The sequence below is a fragment of the Orcinus orca genome, chromosome 11, assembly GCF_937001465.1.
Source record: "Orcinus orca chromosome 11, mOrcOrc1.1, whole genome shotgun sequence".
NCBI lineage: Eukaryota > Metazoa > Chordata > Mammalia > Artiodactyla > Delphinidae > Orcinus > Orcinus orca.
Genome location: NC_064569.1, coordinates 86,160,335 through 86,181,775, shown reverse-complemented (window position 1 = coordinate 86,181,775; position 21,441 = coordinate 86,160,335). Strand labels below are relative to the sequence as shown.

General features: G+C 45.3%; 1 protein-coding gene across 3 annotated transcripts in view; it reads left to right on the top strand.

The window, feature by feature from the left end:
- Positions 1 to 21,441, top strand: part of APPL2 (adaptor protein, phosphotyrosine interacting with PH domain and leucine zipper 2) — a 52,727-nt gene that overhangs the window by 19,238 nt on the left and 12,048 nt on the right. For 2 of the 3 annotated variants that reach the window (XM_004269429.3, XM_049694919.1), the window contains 10 exons: positions 3,397 to 3,484; positions 7,027 to 7,068; positions 7,185 to 7,243; positions 8,346 to 8,492; positions 11,825 to 11,907; positions 15,524 to 15,682; positions 17,150 to 17,338; positions 18,469 to 18,511; positions 18,595 to 18,651; positions 18,752 to 18,840. In XM_004269429.3, the coding sequence (XP_004269477.1) occupies positions 3,397 to 3,484; positions 7,027 to 7,068; positions 7,185 to 7,243; positions 8,346 to 8,492; positions 11,825 to 11,907; positions 15,524 to 15,682; positions 17,150 to 17,338; positions 18,469 to 18,511; positions 18,595 to 18,651; positions 18,752 to 18,840 (956 nt within the window). Of the gene's footprint in view, positions 1 to 3,396; positions 3,485 to 6,298; positions 6,537 to 6,760; positions 7,069 to 7,184; positions 7,244 to 8,345; positions 8,493 to 11,824; positions 11,908 to 15,523; positions 15,683 to 17,149; positions 17,339 to 18,468; positions 18,512 to 18,594; positions 18,652 to 18,751; positions 18,841 to 21,441 lie in introns of those variants that run through there. The other variant, XM_049694920.1, reaches the window with a different exon arrangement.

Sequence of the window (21,441 nt, the reverse complement as noted above, 5' to 3'; positions counted from 1 at the left end):
ATTTTTCTTAATTAACAGTGAATGAATAACCCAGGGGGAGAAGCAGTAGTCTACACCCACTGAAGTTATGTGTTTTCTTGACTAGAGGAGATTTGCTCAGGAGATGTGATTAGTTGTCAAAACCCTAAACCAGGATTTCTACTTTAAGATATTTACTCAGAGCTGTATTTTCATAAGTGGGAATGATGATTCTTTTTTTTGAATTAATTTTTTATTGAAATATAGTTGATTTACAATGTTAGTTTCTGGTGTACAGCAAAGTGATTCAGATATATGTATCTTTTTTTCATATTCTTTTCTGTTATAGTTTAGTACACGATATTGAATATAGTTCCCTGTGCTATACAGTAGGACCATGTTGTTTATCTACTTTATATATAGTAGGCTGTATCTGCTAATCCCAAACTCCTAATTTATTCCTCCCCTCTTCCCCTTTGGAAACTATAAGTTTGCTTTCTATGTCTGTGAGTCTGTTTCTGTTTTGTTAATAAGTTCATTTGTATCATGTTTTAGATTCCATATATAAGTAATATCATATGATATTTGTCTTTCTCTCTCTGACTTAACTTCACTTAATATGATAATCTCCAGGTCCATCCATGTTGCTGCAGATGGCATTATTTCATTCTTTTTTATGGCTGAGTAGTAGTCCATTTTGTGTGTGTGTGTGTGTGTGTGTGTATGTATACACACCACATCTTTATCCATTCATCTGTCAATGGACACTTAGGTTGCTTCCGTGTCTTGGCCATGTAAATAGTGCTGCTGTGAACATTGGGGTGCATGTATCTTTTCGAATTAGAGTTTTCTGTGGATATATGCCCAGGATTGGGATTTCTAGGTCATATGGTAACTCTGTTTTTAAGTTTTTTAAGGAACCTCCATACTGATTTCTTTAGTGGCTGCACCAATTTACGTTCCCACCAATAGTGTAGGAGGGTTCCCTTTTCTCCACACCCTCTCCAGCATTTAGTGTTTGTAGACTTTTTAATGATGGCCATTCTGACCGGTGTGAGGTGGTACCTCATTGTAGTTGTGATTTGCATTTCTCTAACAATTAGCTATGTCGAGCATCTTTTCATTTGCCTATTAGCTAATGACAGTTCCTTTAGTGGGGGGTGAATCATTCCAGAAGGATGGAAGCCTAGAATTGTGGTTTAAAGGCAGTGTCATGGCCTCCTGGAAGCTTAACACTGTGAGTTTTTAAACAAGCCTCTTGATGTCAAGACCTAAGCCAGGGAAAGCAGTTAACTCAGGTGGGAAGAGTGGAGTAGCTTTTGAGGTGGTTTGAGGTGGCCTGCATCAGGTTGAAAATTTTTCAAGAGAAGTAACTTGACTCAGAAATTGAAAAATCCAACTAAAAGTAGAGATTTGTGTTGCTTATATTTAATAGAATGCATTAGATTCAGGTATTCAATGTCCTAGGCATACAGAGATTTTTTTATCCTTGGTGATTGTACCAAAAGCAAGGTTTCTAGATTACTTCCTTTTAGTGCATCTGAGACAGGAAATCTTTGACATTATGGATTTCATTGCCCACTATGCGTCAGGCCCTCTGCTCTGAGTGTTTCCTATTCATGTTTTGTTTTATCGTCAAAAGAGCCATGCAAGGAAGATGCTGTTATGCCCATTTTCTGTGTGACGATACTGAAGTGCCAAGAGGTGGTCTGTGCTCTTCGCACTCTCCTCAGCAAAGGTGCTGTGTTTGGAAGTGATCATCCCTTACCTCTCAGAGCCCCAAGGCAAAAAGTTGGTGACACGGACCACTTGATCCTTAAGAAGCAGTAGTAGAGTAGCTAGGAAGTTTGCCATTCTTGAAGTGCATAACCACTGGAAAGAAAACCATTTAACCTCTCTGAGTTTTGTTTTTTTACAATTTTTTACAAAATTTGTTTTTTACAATTTTTTACAAAATTAGGCTGTTATAAAGGTTAAATTAAATAATTATATCAGAGCATTCGGCGCAGAGCCAATTCATCTAATTAACTGTTAGTAAAAAAAAACAAACAAAAAACAGTACATTTCTTATTGAAGCTATTCAGGAAAAGTAGTTAACACATTATATCCTAATGCATGTTTTGGCATGGCTGTCTTCATGTGTTCCCCTCAGAAAAAGCTGCCATTCTTTGGCTTGATTGAAAGATAGGGAGAGCATTGACTTCTTGGCCTGTCACTCCCTGGCCCGACAGATGGTTGACCTGAAGCCAGTCTTTAAGCTTGTCAGAGCAGCCTGTGCAAGCACAACCCTGAAGGACCAGATCTGTTGCGGGGAGATCCGTGTGCAGAAGGGGGATTCAGACACGTGACTGCTATCGCTGCCGAAAGAAAACTTTGCCAAATGTTTACTCCACAAGATGACTGCTGGGTGACCTCCCCTTATATACCCAGCAGGAATCCCAGAGCACCCTCACAATATCCGGAAGTCTGGGCCTTGCACTGTGTTCATTACTGACTACCACGTGTTTAAAGTTGTGGCAGCTTTGTGAGCATGAAAGACATACTCTGTATCCCACACAGTGTGTTGGAAAGAGCATGGATTTTGGATCCCAGTAGCCCAGGATTAAAATCCCAGGTGTGTCACTTAGTTGCTCGCTGGATTTGGCGATTTATTTGCCCTCCTGTAAAAATGAGGATAATAACTAACAGCCATCTAACAGAGTAGGTGGGAACTGAGTGGTATAAAGCATGTAGAGGCGGCACACAGAAAGAGCTCAAAAGTGGTAGTGCTGATGGCGATCATTTTTATTTCTCGTAGACGATTTACAAAGGCGGATTTAGTTAAGGCCTTGAGGTAGAAGGGGAGAAAGAATCAAGGGCTGTTAAAATTATCTAGTGAGGAGGAGCACATTTGAATACAGCTTCCTTGTGCTCAGAAAGGTCAGATGTCTGAAATCTGGCTGAGTTATTTCTGCGGGGAACATTCTTTCTCCACGGCAATTCCCGGGCCCCCAGTGTCTGTAGTTGCAGGGTTAGTAGGTTCCCAGCAGGCCTGTCTTTCAGGGGTGACTTCAGCCCCCTCTTAGGTGGGAGCACACAGAGGCCCAGCAAAGTGCTGACCTGTGCTGCCAGCACATCAGAGCTTTCTCCCTGTCTAGGTGGGTGTGGCTCACATCAAGAGCACAGGGCCACATCTTGCACAGTTAACAAACAATAACTGTGGGCTCGGAGACTCTTAGCAAACTTAACTGATGCCCCGGTCAGCTGGAAACTTGCATTTAGTTTTTAATACCTCTTAGCTTATGTCATTTACTGCTTTGTGAAGGGTATTTATTTGCTAAGGAAGTGTAACTGAGCTCTTTAACCACATGGATGTGTTCAGTGTGATCCCTCAGTGAAATAAGACAGTGTCAGTAATAGTGGGTATAATTTTCTTCAGTAGATTTCTCTTTCTTTCAGCTTAATGTTCTCCATACAGAGCTGGCTAAACAGTTGGCAGACACAATGGTTCTACCTATTATACAGTTTCGAGAAAAGGACCTTACAGGTAAAGTAACTGAGTTCAGTGCCATATAATTTAAGAATATTAATTCATTTAATAGTAATTTTTACTGCAATTATTTGTTTAACTGTGTGCATCATTGAGAAATGCCCTCTTTTTCAGCTTTTATTAAATCTTCACTATGTTCTTGGCTCACCTAAAGGAAGTCACAGGCCAATAAGAAAACAGACTTGGAAGCAGACAACTGTAATATTATGTGATGAGGGCAGCAGGACAGAGATGTACAAGGAATAGAAATGGCACACAGTGAGGCGTGATTACCCTTTGAGGATGAGGTGCCAGGGAAGGCTTCCCAGAGAAGAAGATCTCTGAGCTGTGTTTTGATAAATAAATGTTTACTAAGTAGACAAAGACGGCAGGCTTATATTACAGGTTAGGGGACATTTGTAAAGGCGTGCTGTTCTTGAGGAGCCATGAACACTTTGGAATGTAAAGTGGGAGGCTTGGAGAAGAAAGGACAGAGTGGGGACCATGCTTTATCTCTGCGAGACTCTGGGGGTACAGCTGTGAACAAGGTAGATAGGAGCTCCCTGTTCTGATGGAGCTCCATTTTAGTGAGTGGGAGTATCTGTGACTAGTTCAGAGAGCCTAGTTGATCTTCTGGATTAATTTTGATTCTTCAACTAAAATAAAACTTTAAAATAATTTTATATCATTTGAAATCAAGGTAGTCAAAAACTAAATATAAAGAATAAATAAGGGCTTCCCTGGTGGCGCAGTGGTTGAGAGTCCGCCTGCCGATGCAGGGGACACGGGTTCGTGCCCTGGTCCGGGAAGATCCCACATGCCGTGGGGCAGCTGGGCCTGTGAGCCATGGCCGCTGAGCCTGCGCGTCCGGAGCCTATGCTTCGCAATGGGAGAGGCCACAACAGTGAGAGGCCCGCATACCGCAAAAAAATAAATAAATAAATAATCTTGAAAAAACTTAGTTGATATTACAAAAGGGAATGCAGATTTTCTAGTCCTTTAGTCCTTTCTTATGTCATTGAAAATATTCATTGCATAGAGAATAAAGAATTGTATTTTCTAGAACACTGATTATAAAACATTGCTGACCAAAAAAGTCTAAACCTGAGTGCTGAAATATCTGTTGTTCAGTATAGTACTTCCTGTTTAAAAACAGGAAGTTTAAAACTTTCTTTTTAGGCAGAAAAGATGCAGTAAATGGAAGGCCAAATCTTAAATATGAAGCTTTTTTTCCCCTCACTTTGAGATCCCCTGTGATCATGTCATCTGCAGCCTATGGGGGAAATAGCAGAACTGGCATAAACTCTACCCAAGGGCAGAGCGATAGCACTAACACTTGATAAATAAAAAATAATAAATAATATGTAACCTTGTATAAAGAGAAACCTTGATTGAGCAGGGCTTTTAGTGTTTTTTAGTGTTACTCGTCTGTAATTGCATGTAAAACCCAAACTTAAATGCGGTCATGTGCTGATTATCCAGTAGTAACTGAAAGCCTCATTGCGTGCATTTTTAAAAAAGATTTTCTCTAAATGAAAACATTAGAAATGTGTGGGGATATCATTTAAAAAACAAACTCCAAGTCTTTTAGAAACAAAATAATTACCCCCTAAGACTTGTATTGTCAGATTGATGTCTTTCAGGTTTGTTTATAGGAACCTAGGATTGAGAATGCCCAGTCGTGTTGATGATGTGGCCTTTGTTCGTCCAAAAGGGCTCAACTTGTGGATTAGTAGTATCAGTAATATTTACCCAGGATGATGATTTTTTTTTTTAAGAAAATAAAACTATCTAGTAGTAGTAAAAGGAGAAGCTCTTAGTATCTATGAAAAAAGTTAATCAAGGTATACTTTTCTGCTGACACCAAGACAGAAATTATAAGTATCTGGCTTGGGTCATACCTGAGTCAGAATCAGAACCAAATTAGAATCTGGCATCCCCTCTGCTTAGTGGTGGTTTTTTTTGTTTGTTTTGCTTTTGTTTTTTAACATCTTTATTGGAGTATAATTGCTTTACAATGGTGTGTTAGTTTCTGCGTTATAACAAAGTGAATCAGCTGTATATGTACATATATCCCCATATCTCCTCCCTCTTGCATCTCCCTCCCTCCCACCCTCCCTATCCCACCCCTCTAGATGGTCACAAAGCACCAAACTGATCTCCCTGTGTTATGCAGCTGCTTCCCACTAGCTATCGATTTTACATTTGGTAGTGTATATATGTCAGTGCTACTCTCTTACTTCATCCCAGCTTACCCTTCCCCCTCCCCGTGTCCTCAAGTCCATTCTCTATGTCTGCGTCTTTATTCCTGGCCTGCCCCTAGGCCAGGACCCAGCACCATTTTTTTTTTTTAAGATTCCATATATATGTGTTAGCATACAGTATTTGTTTTTCTCTTTCTGACTTAACTTCACTCTGTATGACAGACTCATTACAAATAGCTCAATTTCGTTTCTTTTTTATGGCTGAGTAATATTCCATTGTATTTATGTGCCACTTCTTTATCCACTCATCTGTCGATGGACACTTAGGTTGCTTCCATGTCCTGGCTATTGTAAATAGAGCTGCAGTGAACATGTGGTACATGACTCTTTTTGGTTTTTTTTGGGTTTTTGGGGTTTTTTTTTTTTGCTGTACGTGGGCCTCTCACCACTGTGGCCCCTCCCGTTGCAGAGCACAGGCTCAGCGGCCATGGCTCACGGGCCCAGCCGCTCCACAGCATGTGGGATCCTCCCGGACCGGGGCACGAACCCACGTCCCCCGCATCGGCAGGCGGACTCCCAACCATTGCGCCACCAGGGAAGCCCCAAGACTCTTTTTGAATTATGGTTTTCTCGGGGTATATGCCCAGTAGTGGGAGTGGTGTTTTATTTTACATTTTGTTGCCTTTTTCATTTACCCACCAATATAAGTACATAATCTGAATGAAGAGAATACAAGAGTTATTTAGGAAGCTATTTAAAATTGATGAGGAAGAAACTCTAAAACTGCTCCATCAGGAAGTAGAAGATGAGAAAGAAATGAAAAATTAAAGAAGAGAAAGGCAGAAAGCAGCCCCCTATCAGAAAGAGTAAGAAAAATGTGAAGAGAAATTTAAAAGCTGGAGGCAGTTTTGAAACAGATCGAAAAACAATGTAGAAGATGTGAAAAATGCTTTGCTCTGTTTGACAAAGTAAAAATGGATTGTTTTAGAATCGAAGAAAGTGTCACTTCCTTTTAAATATCTCTGTGTTTTTAAATTTTTAACCTTGGACAGTCATTGCTCTCACTAACTTTTTGTTTTTTTGGTCTTAGACTTTGTTAAGCCGTCTTTGTGCATGATGGGTGTGGCACCCACATGGAGTAATATTTATTGGTGTTGGCTTGTCGCAAGTACAGTATACTAGATTGCTTCAGATTTCTTTCATTAAAACAAGCATCCCCAGGCACCAGGACCCGAGGGTGCTGGCGGAGGTTCCCCCTTCCACGCACATACCTTTATTTTCTTGGGAAAGCACAGAGCTCCAGGTTAGCATATTTTATTTTTCTTTGCTTTAAGATGTTTCTTTTCTCTTGTTCAGAAGTAAGCACTTTAAAGGATCTTTTTGGACTCGCCAGCAATGGTAAGCATCTTCTCTGTTCTTGGTATGTGAGTTTAGTATGTCTGTGGGAGGAGATGCTGAATGAATGTTCTTGCCTTTCAGCCCATCTAGGTGCTAAAATATCTCTTTATTTTTAGAGCATGACCTCTCAATGGCAAAATATAGCAGGCTTCCTAAAAAAAAGGAGAATGAAAAGGTACGAATACCTACCTTCCATTTTTCACTTCATTTACTTAAGCTTCTTTTATGTTTCCCTATTGTGAATTTGTGGCATTGAGGGTGTCCTGATGAATTCTTTTTTTTCTCCTGTACATGGATTTAAAAAAATAATATATTTATTTTTGGTTGCGTTGGGTCTTCGGTGCTGCGCATGGGCTTTCTCTAGTTGCGGCGAGCAGGGGCTACTCTTGGTTGTGGTGCATGGGCTTCTCATTGTGGTGGCTTCTCTTTTTGTGGAGTATGGGCTTTAGGCGTACAGGCTTCAGTAATTGCAGCACGCAGGCTCAGTAGTTGTGGCTTGCGGTCTCTGGGGCACAGGCTCAGTAGTTGTGGCACACGAGCTTAGTTGCTCCGTGGCATGTGGGATCTTCCCGGACCAGGGATCGAATCTGTGTCCCCTGCATTGGCAGGCAGATTCTTAACCACTCTGCCACCAGGGAAGTCCCTGGATTTTTAAAATATTTATTCCAAATCTCATAAGTAGACTTCTTCTCTGTTCTAGCTTTTTTCAAACTGGTTTATTAAATGTCAACTTGGAACCATTGTAAAATGATAATCACATAATGATTCTAACTTAAGCTTGATAGCTCATATGGTTATCTGACTCACATATACTTGGGCACTTGAACTCCTTGCCCTGAATGTTGACTCTGATTTTTTAACTCATGCTCTCTAGCTTTTTAGCTGCTATAGATAATATCGAATATTTTCAGGCATATAGCTTTTACTTCTGTTCCATGATTTCCTGAGAGTACAATCTTATGAGTGAACCAAAATATTTATGGCTTCGAATGCACGCTGCCATATTGTTTTCCTAAAGGACTGTAGCTCTTTGTAGTGCTACCAGCAGAAAGTATTGTCTTCACCCCAGTGCAGCCTCACAAACGCCGAGATGCCATTAATTTGGTATTTTTAATTTGGAATTTTTAAAAACTTGAGGTGGAATCTCATCTGTTTTTTATTTGTCACAAAAATTGTTCTAATGAATAAACAAACATGTTTTGAAGTTGCATGCTCTTACAGAATTGCCACTTGCTTTGGACAACTTGATGTTTGTTTTCCTTTCCCCTTTTAACCAGGTGAAGACTGAAATTGTAAAGGAGGTGGCAGCTGCCCGGCGGAAACAGCATCTTTCATCCCTTCAGTACTACTGTGCTCTCAACGCGCTGCAGTACAGAAAGCGAGTGGCCATGATGGAGCCCATGCTAGGCTTTGCCCACGGACAGGTAGGGTGATCCCTTTCCCTGAGGCGTCAGACCTAAGCCAGCTGTGGAGAACAGCATAGCATTCTGCTGACGTAGCCCTTAGGAGATACTGAGGCATCATCAGAGAAGGAAACACAGGTGCACAGCCTCCCTAGAAATTTCTGAGATTCAGCACTTGGAGAGCTTCCAGAGGGGCTGGGTCATCATTAGTTGGACTTACTAGGCTATACGTGCAGGAAATGATGGCTTTGATCTCAAGACTCCTATGGGGAGGAGCTGGCATGACCCTTTGTGTCGGATTCAGATAAAGCCAGGCCTGGTCCAGTTTCCTGAGAAGCAGCTGACTCCCAGGTTGGTGGAGCTAGGCCTACAACCCAGGACTCCGCACGATCCTTTGCTGCTCGGTGTGGTAAGGGTCACCCTCAGCTGGGCTGTTCTTTAAAGATACGTTGCTGAGGTTACTGCTGGCACCTGGGCATCTGGGGCGTGGGGAAATGTTGCCATTGCCTGATGAAGTCTCTGTAGAATATTTATCTGGCTTCTTCCTCCCATTTTGTGGGCTACTGAACGTTTGTTTGCAGGGAGGCTCCAGTTTTGGGATGGGCCCTTGACCGTGCGGCACTAGCCCTCACCCTCCATCCCTGCCCTGCTTTAGCCCCACTTAGGTTGACTCCAAAACCTCACTTGGGCATGTGAGAAACACAGCTGGGAACCTTCTCTCAGTTGACAATCTAGGAACAGAAAGGAATGTGAGGAAGCAAAATGTTGAGAAGAAAAAAAGCAACTTAAAAAAACCCACATGTGAGCATCTATTTTTTTAAATACATTTTAAAAATACATATATTACAAAAGAATACAGTTTCATTCAGGGAAAAGGAGAACAAGAGAGGATCTTTAAACATCTAAGCTCAGCTGTCTGTCTTCTTCATATGGTTATTTTATTGTTGAGTGATAGGGACACTAAGGTCAGCTTGGTGTCTTTAGAGGTAGTATTTAACTAGAGCAATAAAATCTTTCTGTGTCAGCTGAGTAAAGCTGGATTAAACCAAAAACTAGCACTGTGCAGCTGTGGGCTTCAGTCCTCAGCAAATCCTTGGGAGCTTCCCCTGCTTCCTCATAATGGGCACTGTGTCCACACGTGTATACTCGCTCACTCTCTGTCACCCTCCCCTCTCCTGTTGCACCTGTGCCCCTGCCGATGTCCTTGCTTTGTTAGAGAATGCCAGTACTCCTTTGCTCTCTGTGATTAATACCTCCTTTCACATCTGTCCTCCCTGATTGACATTTCTTGCCTTTGAAGCAGTAATTCCTGCTCAGTTGGAGACCCTGAGTCAGGGAGGGACCTGGACTCAGCATCTCAGAAGGATGAACTGCTCCAGGCCTGATGGATCAGTGCTTAGGGAGCTTGGTTGTTTAGAGGAGGGTCTTCACAAGTCCTAAAGGATGGGTTTGATACTGGCTGGTTTCACTCGCTTCCATGGCCAAGGACTCCACCACCTCTCCCAGCCTGGACACAGTGGGGAGGACAAGACATTGGGTGCATTAGCACCAGTGTAGCCCCCGTGCCTAGGAAGTCAGAACAGAGCACACCGTCATTGTTGGGTGGTGGCAGCAGCATTTTTGAGGACCGAGGATGGCATGTTTCATTTTTCATATGAAAAGTATGCAGATTTCAAGACAGAAGACCAAATAAAAATCTCACCCTGCAGACTTTTTAATCCTGATGAAAACTATAGTTCCTTCCTAAAGACCAGGTTGTTGTCTGACACCATGAATCTTTGGGATGATTCTAAAGCATTTGCTGTCCTACTGCCTCATCAGCCCTCTTTAACCAATGCCCATTGAGCATCTACTTTGTCAGTTGATGGTCATATGACCATAGTACTTCCTGCTGTTCACAAAGGGCCATGAACTTAGGTCTTTGGATGATGTTGCACTGAACGAGACTTCTCAGCACCACCCACCTTAGTGGAGGTGGTTTGACTCCATTTCTTCCTTCCGTGGCCCTCATTAAAGAGGTTTCCAGTTAGACCATGATTCATTCGTCAGGCCTTCATACAAACTGAGGTTTTGTTATCTGTGTACAGGTTCATGAGAACACAAAAATGAACTCTAGTGTCATATTTACAGGGTAAGTACTACATAATGTGGCTGTAGAAGCCAGTGTCGTATCCCTTCCTTCATCCGTTCATTCATCAGGTTTTTTTTAGGGATTGCATGAGCCCCTGCCCTAGGCATTTACAGAGTAGTAGAGGAGCTAAGACATGGACTTAGAGTATAAATTCCAAGGAGTTCAGGGAGGGGAAGGAGAGAAAAAGCCACCTTGATGTTGTGCACTTAGAAATGTAGAATGCTTATTTAACAGACCTTGATATTCAACATTTCAGGGACTCAGGATGGCATTTACAGTGTTGATCTCTGTATGGTTCAAAGATCATGGGGCCAGAACATCTCCCTGCAGGTATACCTTGCATTAGGATAATCATGATCATCGTGTTTCTGTACTGTGAAAACTAAGTACCTTGGTGTACATACTTCCCCAGGGTGTCTGGGGAGCCAGGTGTAAGGAGTCAGACTGTGCTGATGACACCTACTAGCCTTCTAGAGGTGAGAGGTCGATCTCCATGCCCACCACCCAGGGCCAGGGCTGCTTCCAGATCAGAATGCTGGGGAGCAGCAGGGGCCTTGTCCCCCGTGTCCAGCACCTGTGCAGTCCTGCTGTGTCCTTCTCATACACAGTCACTTTGAAGTTGATGTCTGGGTTGGAAGAGCCTTTTAAGGATCTTCTGCCCGGTCTTCCCTCTGCAAGATCGCAGCCATCCACACAGCCTGTGTTCAGAGCCGCACGTGGCTCGATGAGCAGGGGCAGTCGGTGGTGGCCTTCACTTCGCTGAGAGCCGCACGCTGCTTGTCTGCTCCTTGCTGGTGCTGTGCATGTCATTGGTCACCAGTTTAGCCCCTGGAGATGCAAAGGTGAACAAGACCTAATCCTTGCCCTCAAGAAACCGTTTACTGTCTAGAATTCACACAGGAAAAAGGCTGCTGATGATAATATCAAAATAATTATCAGTAGTAATTATGGATGAGGTGGTATGTACCAAGCACTTATATTATCCCTGGTCTTTACTGCCTTGCAGCAAGTTAGGAGGCTTCACCCTCCTCCCTCTACAGATACACCAGGGGCTTTGGGAGTCAATCTCAGCCAGTGAGGTGGGGCTCAGCAGAGAGGCAGCAAGTGCGTGAGGCGGGGCCAGCCAGTGTCTGCTGCCCCTGTGCTGTTAGTCTCACACGTCATGAATTCATTGATCACCTTTCTTAGACAATTTTCAGAATATCATAATTATATCTTTCAGATTAACTTTTTTAAGAAGGGAGCAGAGATGTTTTCCCAAAGTATGGACAGCTTCTTAGCCTCCGTTGCAGACATGGTTCAAAGGTAATGCTGCGCTCCGGTTTACATCTCGTGTGCCTTTTGCCTCTCCTGCTGAATCAGTCTCTCTGGGAGGTGGGGGGAGGGCCCCAGAGAGCCCCCTGCCCCCTCCACTCCATGAACGCTCAGAACAGCGCCCTCCTCTTAGCTGCTGCTCTTGGTGTGGTTGAAAAGTCATGATTTCTGCAGTTCTTGACCCGTGTGGAGCCAGAGTCCTATCTACTACATTAAAAGACTAAATAAAAGATTATAATGTCCGCAGGAGTACTTTCCCATTAAGTCCAAGTTCCTATTCTTAGGATCTCCTTTTGTTAATATTCACATTTCACATGCTATAAGCCTGAGTCCAGTTTAGAAGAGATGCTTGCTTTTTTCTTTGAGAGCTAATGGGGTTAGCGGCCAGAAGTGCTGCAACTTTTCAGGAAACTTAACATCACATTGATTTATAATAGATAAATAAGGCCTTAAGCCTTTTTTTGAATTAATTTAACAAACTGCACTTCAGCCTTGCAAATGTTTATTTTTAACAAATACAGTGTCATCTCTGCAGACTGTCCTGCCCACGTTTAATTAAGGCTGGGGCTGCCCTGAGTCTTCTTGCTTCGTGTCATCAGCGTCTGCGGTACTGAGCTCGCGGGAGGCGCCCAGGCGCTGCCAGCACCAGGCTTATTTCATTAACAGCGCAGACGTGTGGTTCCTTGAGTACTCCTCATGATTCCTGAAGTATAGAAATAACGTCTCTCTGTATATATGTGTGTAGTTGATAGGTAAATATACAAAACAAGTATAAGTATAGGATTTTGTGTGGAAAAATGAAGAGAAAGTTGTTCATTTTCTTGAGGATGTTGCATTTCAAAATACCTTAAGGAGGCCAAGCAGTAAATTTATTCAGACAGAAGTTTCCGTAAAATGCTGAAGATAGAGAATGAATCCCAAGGAAGACCAGTGCTGAGCATCATACAGGCACGAGGGGAGAGTTGTGGTTTAGGAAAGCATATATTCCTTCCTGAAAGTCCCTGAGCTGTTTTCTTCCTGATCGTTGGATGCAGGTTAGATTTATAATTATGCTAGAAGGCAATTTGTGAAATCCGAGCTCAGTTTCCTGCCTTTTAATTTGATTGTTAGCCCCTGGAGGGTTAGGAGAAAGTGAGAGAAGGGAGCCTATTAAATTGTCATTTAAAAACCCTCTCTCCCTTGTCTCTCACTGTCTTTCTCTTACCTTCCTTAACTCTCAGAATCCCATGGTTTTTGTTTCTGAGAGAACTACCTGTGCTTCAAATTTTTTTCATGTACTAGATTTTTTTATTAACTGGTGGCAGGACATTCGTGCCCGTTTCCGAGATGCTGCAGTGTGTATCTTTCCACACATCCTGCAGCCTGTGTCCTCTCTCCTTGTCAGTGTCTCTCTGAGCCGTTACTAGGCCACCAAAGTGCAGCACCGGCTGTTTCCACAGTTCTGTGACTGGCGTTGAACGCCCCGGCCACACAGCCTGCTCCCGAGGGCCGGGTCTAGTTCTGTGAGTCGTGCTTCTGCTGCCTGACCAGGCACATCTTGTTACAGGGGCAGCAGGCAGAGCTCCCAGTGGAACCTGGGAGCACAGGAACCTCCTGGTTCAAACGGCTGAAGCATTCAGCTAAGAATTCTAGTTTTCTTATCCCTTACGTTGTACCCTGGTGAGTAGATAAATACTGCTGCGCCTGTGCCACTAGGTGGGGTCTTGCTGCCACATTGCTGGGCATCAGCAGCCAGCCAGCCCGAGTGGCCAAGGAACAACGTCTAGTGGTGGCTCTGGGCTCTGCAGTCCTTCCCCGGGAGGTGGATGCCTGGTCTCACTGCGTCAGGGTGTGAGAGGATTCAGAACCCAGCCTAAACCCAGATGGGTGGCCTTTCACACCACCCCACAGTTCCAGGGGCTTTCCTTTCAGTCCCTACTTCACAGTGATACACTTCAGGCTTTTTTCTTGGCTCCTTCTCACACACACACACACACACGCACGCACGCACGCACGCACGCACGCACGCACACACACACACACACACTTTTTTTTAATTGAATGGAGTCACTTTTCTACCCTGTTCTTTGAGTTCTGGGAGGCTTGGATTAGCTCAGAGTTTTTGTTTTTTTTGTTTTTTTTTTGGTACGCGGGCCTCTCACTATTGTGGCCTCTCCCGTTGCGGAGCACAGGCTCCGGACGCCCAGGTTCGGCGGCCATGGCTCACGGGCCCAGCCGCTCCGCGGCATGTGGGATCTTCCCGGACCGGGGCACGAACCCACGTCCCCTGCATCGGCAGGCGGACTCTCAACCACTGCGCCACCAGGGAAGCCCTAGCTCAGTTTTTGAGCCTCCCTGTATGGATCGGGGAGCAGAGGGGGTACAGTTACTAAAAACTCCCTGGAGTTGTGTGCATGGTGTCACGTTGGTTCACATGAGGGCTTTTCTGGGGGAGACAATCCTTACCTTTCATCAGATCTTCAAAGAGGCTCCTCACAAAAGCTGAAGGACCTAAGCGGTTCTGTATACTTCTGGCTCCCTCCGTCCACCTCTGTACAGCTTAACTTCTTTTTTCCCATTCCATTCTCAGCCTTGGCAATGACAACCCTGTTAAACTAATGAAGTTTGTTGGTGGAGCCCCAGATCGTTCCATTCAAACATCAAAATAGCCAAAATTAACTTGGACTGACGGCTTGCCTTAGGGTCGCACTAAACAGGATACAGGTGGTATACACTGTGAACCTCTAAGAGGAGCATCTGGAACACACAAGCCCAATCTCACTCACCTACAGAACGCTTTTGAAAGGAAATGCTGAGGAGCTCACTCTGTAAAACACTAGACTCGCTAGCCCCTAGGGTGCCTCCCGATTTCAACATCGGAATTCAGTCCTACCTCCTTTACACAGTGGAGAAGTGGAACAACGCCTCTAGAGTTTGTTTTCTCAGATGGAGGGCGCATTTTGGCAGACTATGTTTAGGACTGTCACCCAGGCTGTCACCCCTGGGTGGGGTAGCTGTTGAGGCCTCACGTTATGGGGAGAAAGGGCAGCTGCTTATTTCAAGCTAAAGCTTCCAGCTTTTCCACGCCTCAGACCATGGGCAGACGGGCCAGCCAGCCTGCACCGCCTCAGGGCAGTTGTGAGGCTCTCATATAAGGAAAAGCATTGCTCTTGGCTTTGCTGTCGCGCCTTGGTACCACCTCCTGGTCACCTTCCGGTCTCCAGTGGCCGTCCCCACCATTCCTGCCTAAACCTGGGGGTGGGGGCCACAAATGACTGCCATTTCCTTCTTGCCTTTCTGGCTCTTTCACAGGCTGCCAGCACACGCGGCTCCTGAGGATGGGTTCATCTTCTAAAACTTGCATCGACAAGTCTGAGACTGGATACCACTGTGTCAACAGAGAAATTATTTAGCTGGGTTCAGGCATCGTCCAGTGGTATTCGTTATGCTCTGTTTGAAAACAACATTCATATAAACAATTTGGTAGCACAGACCGGAGTCCCTGTGATCTCCAGCTTTCAGAGCCTCGGAGGTGGAGTGTCGTGCCCCCCTGTGTGAGGCAGGAAGCCATGGGGAGGCTCCACCATCTGCTGTGACAAGTGACTCACCTGACACCTTCTGTCTCAAGCATCCAGGTGGAACTGGAAGCGGAAGCAGAGAAGATGCAGGCATCCCAGCAAGAATTACTTTCTCTTGAGGAAGCTGTTTACACTCCAGATTTCGATGTGGCTGCACCCCAGATCAACAGGAACCTCATCCAGAAGGCTGGTTACCTTAACCTTAGAAAGTGAGAGTTCATTGCCTGCCTCCTTTTCTAAAATCTGTGTTCCCTGGGAGTGGCTAAAAAGCACCTGTTAAGTACCCCATCAGAGGGCGGGGGTGTGTGAGGTTGGGTTATAGCTCCCGCCACAGCGCCCCTCCTGCCTGGGACATAGGAAGTGTCTGGGCCCAGGTCCCAAACTGCACTGAGAGATGGGGCTTGAAACAGTCGTGTGAGTAAGAACCCAGTCAGTGCGTAGACTCCCAAGACACCACAGGCCGCCCCTCCCTGGTCACCGTGGCCGTTTGACATAGACTGCTCTTAACTGTCACCATCCTAGACCATTGAGACCCTTCCCCAGACCCCCTGATGGGTGAGAGCAGTGTGCCAGTGATGCAGCACTGAGGCCAGAGTCTGAGGGCCAGGAAGCTTCCAGAATCCTCTAGGTTCATATAGACTGAACCCCATGTTTAACCCTCAGGTTTCAGATGTTCACTATGAATTAAAGAGGTGCCCAGGTTTGACTGTGTCTGAGAGCAGGTGGGGTTGTTGTCAGGTGTGGTGGTGAGCTCTGACTTTGGTCAGACATCCTGGCCCAGCTGGGCCCCGCTGCCCCGGCATTTCATCTGTAAAATAGAGCTGAAGATTGCACCTCCTTCATAAAGTTGTCTCAAAGATTGAGTGAGGTAATTCCTAGCAGGTATAAGTACTCAAATGTTAGCTGTTACCATTATTGAGGCAGGAAACCTAGTGCCCCATACATGGTCGCTACTCAGTAAATACCGAATCAAATAAATATATTTGATATCCCCCAAGTGGAGGATGTGTGAAGAGGAATTGCCAGCTGTTTTCTTACCAGGTTAGAGCCTTTCAGAGGTCTGTAAAGCGCGTTGAGATCACAAGCCAGAGGTCTCCTTTCGTTCTGTACAGATAGAAAACTCCACAAGGTTCTGGTTTTATTTGCCAGGAACTAGATTTTTCTCTTGTAAACAGCCCGCAGAAGAAGCATAACATGTAGCTGGAGCAGAACCCAATCTGGTATAAAGTGCCCAGGATTCTGGGGTGTGCGCTGTGGCCGGGGTAACCCTGGTCACTCTAACTAGACTTAGAGCAGTTCAGCTCTGTGTCTTAGAGAAATGATCTTCCAGGTTTTCAGTTCCCGATGGTGATGGACTAATTCTGTTTCCAGATCCCGGCTTTAGAAGCCAGAGACTGGCTGCAGTGGGGGTGGGCGCCCCCTGCCCCCACCCTGGAGTTGGCTGTGGACCAGCCTTTCCCGTCTGAGCAGAGCCCATCAGCTCCCAGCTCATTCAAGCTAACCTGTGCCTCTCCTGCTACTCTTTGCACTTGAATTCTTTTCAGAGAAGTTTTGCTTTAATGTAAAGCAACACATTATTTCTAAAATGCTACCAATACCCATAAAGAGGCAGCAAGACTGAGGTGCCTCTTATGCTTCCTAGGACTAATGAGCTTTTCACAACACAATTCTTACAGTAAAACAGGGCTGGTCACCACCACCTGGGAGAGACTCTACTTCTTCACCCAAGGCGGGAATCTCATGTGTCAGCCCAGGGGCGCCGTGGCTGGAGGCTTGATCCAGGACCTGGACAACTGCTCAGTGATGGCGGTGGACTGTGAAGACCGACGATACTGCTTCCAGATCACCACTCCCAATGGAAAAGCGTAGGCCACACGGGTTCTATGTGGGAGGAAACAGGTGCAGTGACCCCACTTCTGCCAAGGGCCTCCTAGGTCACTCCTCTGTGCCAGCCCTCCACAGGGGAGGACCCGTTCTGGGTGGTGTTGACCTTTCGGGAGGGTGGTTTTATGTCCTCTTTAAGCAAACACACAGGACCATATGGAATCCAGCCTGCCTTATCTAAGAGGTCCCAGAGAGGATTTGTCTGTGGCTATGGAGAAGAGGTGACCTCCATGTGTAAGACGGCGATAGGAGCTGTTTGTCAGCGGAGACTCAGAGAGGGGTGGGGCCATAGCCGCTCCTCGTCTGTTCTAGACAAGCCTTTGTGTCCACATCACGGGGTCTGGGGGCTGACGGGGAGAGTGGGTGCCTGCCTGAGGAGTCCGCTTCCCCAGCTGACACAGGAGATGTGAACAGGACATGCCGCTGCAGCAGAGTTATTCATCAGCACTCTGTCCCCACATCTGCCGTGCACCTTGGGCCCAGGAGAGGCCATGTTTGCAGAATGGCAGCCGTGTGTCATCACAGTAGATCCCATCCCAGTGGGACCCCCTCTCACTTAGAGCAGTGGTTTCAAACTGCTCCAAGGAGTTTGGAGCCCCATGAAGTGCTCCAGGCTTCACCTGCTTGAGGGAGAGGAGTGGCCCTGTTCTCAGTCAGAGCTGCTCTGCTTGCGTTTGCTTTCTCTGTTGGGCTTCTGAGTTGAGATTTTATTTGAACAATAGCACATTCATGGGGAGGGGGCAGCGTTGGTATGATGTAGACCATCTCTTCTCCCAGAATGGCAGAGCATTTTTAGACATCATCCTTCCTCTCTGGGTGATGGCAAATGACCTGGGAACGAAGCTTCTGGATTCGAGTCACAGTCCCAGGCAGTTACTTAACTCCTCTGGGCCTTGGTTCCCTCAGATAAGAAATAGGGATAAAATCCATGTTCCCCACCTCCCACAGATGAGATGAGGAACAAAGGGACTGGCAGGTGTGGAGTCCCTTTAAGAGTGACGCCTTCGCAGAAGTAGAGCAGAATTATTTGTATCTTATTCCTGGCCCGCTGCATGCAGATATTCAGTCACTGAGGTCCAGGAAGCACTTACTTAGATGTACTTTATTTCAGGGGAATAATCCTCCAGGCGGAAAGCAGAAAGGAAAACGAAGAGGTAAAGGGTTTGTTTGTTTCACTTCTGTTCTAGTATAGTGGGTGACTTTGGGATTCAGCACGTTTTTTTAATGTCATCTACAGTGGATATGTGCAATCAACAACATCTCCAGACAGATCTACCTGACTGACAACCCAGAGGTAATTCACAGCTGCCCTACATGCGTCTCAGCTCTTTTCTCAATGTGAAAGGTAAGCGTCCACCTCTTGGAACTGAGCCTGTCTTCCTCTGGATTTTTAGGCAGTCGCCATCAAGTTGAATCAGACGGCTCTGCAAGCAGTGACTCCAATTACAAGTTTTGCAAAAAAACAAGAAAGCCCTTGCCCCAGGTAACTAAAGGACAGAAAAAAACTAGCTTTCATGAAGCCAAACTGTGTAGTAGGGATTTCACCTGTACTAGGAATTTCATCTTTACAGCACCGTGGTGTTCAGCCCTGTTGTACAGAAGCAGTAACTCTGACCAGGAAAGGGTAAATACTTTGCCCATGTTCACACCACAGATGAGGGGCCGAGTCAGAATTCAAAGCTGTCTGCTTTCCATGTCCACCTCCTTCCCCTGGACCATGCAGCTGCAGCCTGAGCACATAGGACATGCACTGAGTATCCTGCTAGTCAGGAGTTCTCCCCACATTTCGTATCAGCATCAACAAAATCATGAAACCAAAACAAAATTTTTTTTAAATAAGGAAGAAAATCACCTTTTGTGTGTCCATGTTATGGTGCAGGCCTTATCATATGTGCATTTGTTTCACATATATATTTTTCATATTTTCACATTTTTCGTAATTGTTCCTTTACACACTATCCATCATTTATTATTATTGACTATTTGAATATTTAGTTTGCTTCCCCTTCCTTTGTTTGCTCTTGTCGTTTATAGTGAGCATTTTCACACATACAGCTTTCCTCGTTTTGAATACTGCTTTAGGATTTATTCCAGGAATGCCATCTTAATGGGAGTTTCCATTTGATTAAATAATAGAAGGCTGTATTATCTGTTATGCTAATGAAAGCATGGCATCACAGTGCAAGTTGAAATCATGACTGTATTAGGCCTCCATCTTTAGTGGCATGGTAGAAAGAATCCCATTACATGTTTTACAGATACTGTCTAATGACTCCAGAAGAAAGTTGTCAGAAAGCTCAGAGTGGTTGAGTAACTTCCCAGGGTCTCAGTGCGGTGCAGTGTGGAGCCAGCGCTCGCACACCCAGCCCTGGGACGCCAGGAGGAACGGCCCGAGAGAAAGCAGAGAATAGGCTGAGTCCGATGGTGAAAGAGCTAGGTGCCCTGCTGAGGAGCCACAGGCAGGGGAACAGAACTGCAGGCTTTGACAAGAGGGGAGGCATAGTCAGAACCGGCTGGAAAGACTGCTGGGCGGCACCTTCTGGGAGAGAGCGGGTGGGGCGGGAGAAGGGAGGGCAGTGAGGCCCCACGGGATGTCCCTGTGATAGTAGCTGTGAAACAGAACATGAGAACCTGAGCAAAGGGAATAAAAATGGGGACGAGGCAACAAGTCTGAGAACACTCCAGTGCCATAATTTAAGGGTAACAGTTTACACAAAAGTAGCATGTTTACTAAGTGCAGCTTTAAGGAAAGCACTTTATAAATGGAAATGGAAATACAGATCTGGCCAGTGGGGCTAACCTGTGAGCATTGTACTGGCTAAATGTGTCTGTCTTCTCTCTGTAAAGCCACACAAGTGTTAAAGGGACATAGTGGAGAACCCTGCACTAGACTTGGAGTTAGGCGACATGGTCTTAATAACAGCTCTGAACACAGCTAGATGTCCTTGAGTGGGTCGTCAGCACTCTGGGCCTCTGTCTCCTCAACTTTGTGATATAAGATGAGAGAAATCAGACCACCTCCAAGGCCTCTTCCAGCTCTAAAATGCTGTCTTTCTGGGGTGTAATCAGAAGGTGTGATTGGTTTTCTAAAAAAACAGTCTGCAGCTCAGATTTATTTATTCAGTAACTGATTTTTCTCCTCTGTTCTACAATAGAATAAGTAAATCACATTCTTAGAAAGGAACCCATAGAAGGGATACAGAAGAATCCCTAGGAAAAAAAAATGACTGTAGCCAGACAGCTGAATCAATGCAAAGATCGGAAGGGTGACAGATGTGGCTGCCAGATGATGGCCCCAGAGCAGTGGAGGGCCGGGCTAGCATCTCTCTTAGGGTCAGCTCATTAGGAATAAAGAGGTGTTTTGATGACTGGGAGAATGAAGCAGAGAAACTCTGTTCTTGGGAACAAACTGCCGTTCACTTCCAAGCAGATTTCCTACGTGGCCTTCCCTCGTTCTGCGGTTACTTATATGTAATATTCATTCACTTATCCAGCTGTTCAACAGATGTATGTTTCCAGGCGCTGAGCTAGATCGTGAAACTTACAGACTTGTAGGAGAAGACAGGCAAAAGGTAAACAAATACTGAGTTAAAATACAGGAAAGCACTATTATGTTAAAGATGAGGGTGCTGCCATGGAGAATGAGGAGGAGACCTATTTAGGGCCTGTCTGTAGAGATAATTAAATTGAGAAGTAAGAGATGAGAAGTAGCCTCTCTTGCAAAGAGCCAGAGGTAGTGCATTCCTGATCCCAGCTGTGGAGCCTGAATGGCAGAGAAGAGCTTGGTGTCTTTCAGGAACTGAAAGGAGATCACTGTAACTAGACAGTGGTCGGCAGAGGGAGGTCATAGAGCAAGACGAGGTTGGGAGGGAGGCGGGTAGGGACAGATCATGAAGGAAGTCAGGGCAGGGGTTTGGGGAGCTCTGGAAGGGTTTTAGAGGTAGGGGTGTGTGTGTGAGAGAGTGAGAGAAAGAGAGATGATCCACTTTACATTTTCCAAGGTCAGCTCTGGCTGCTGTGGAGGACACACAAGGCAGAGCTGGGCAAGCAGGTGTCCAGTGAGGAGTCTGTAGCAATAGTCCAG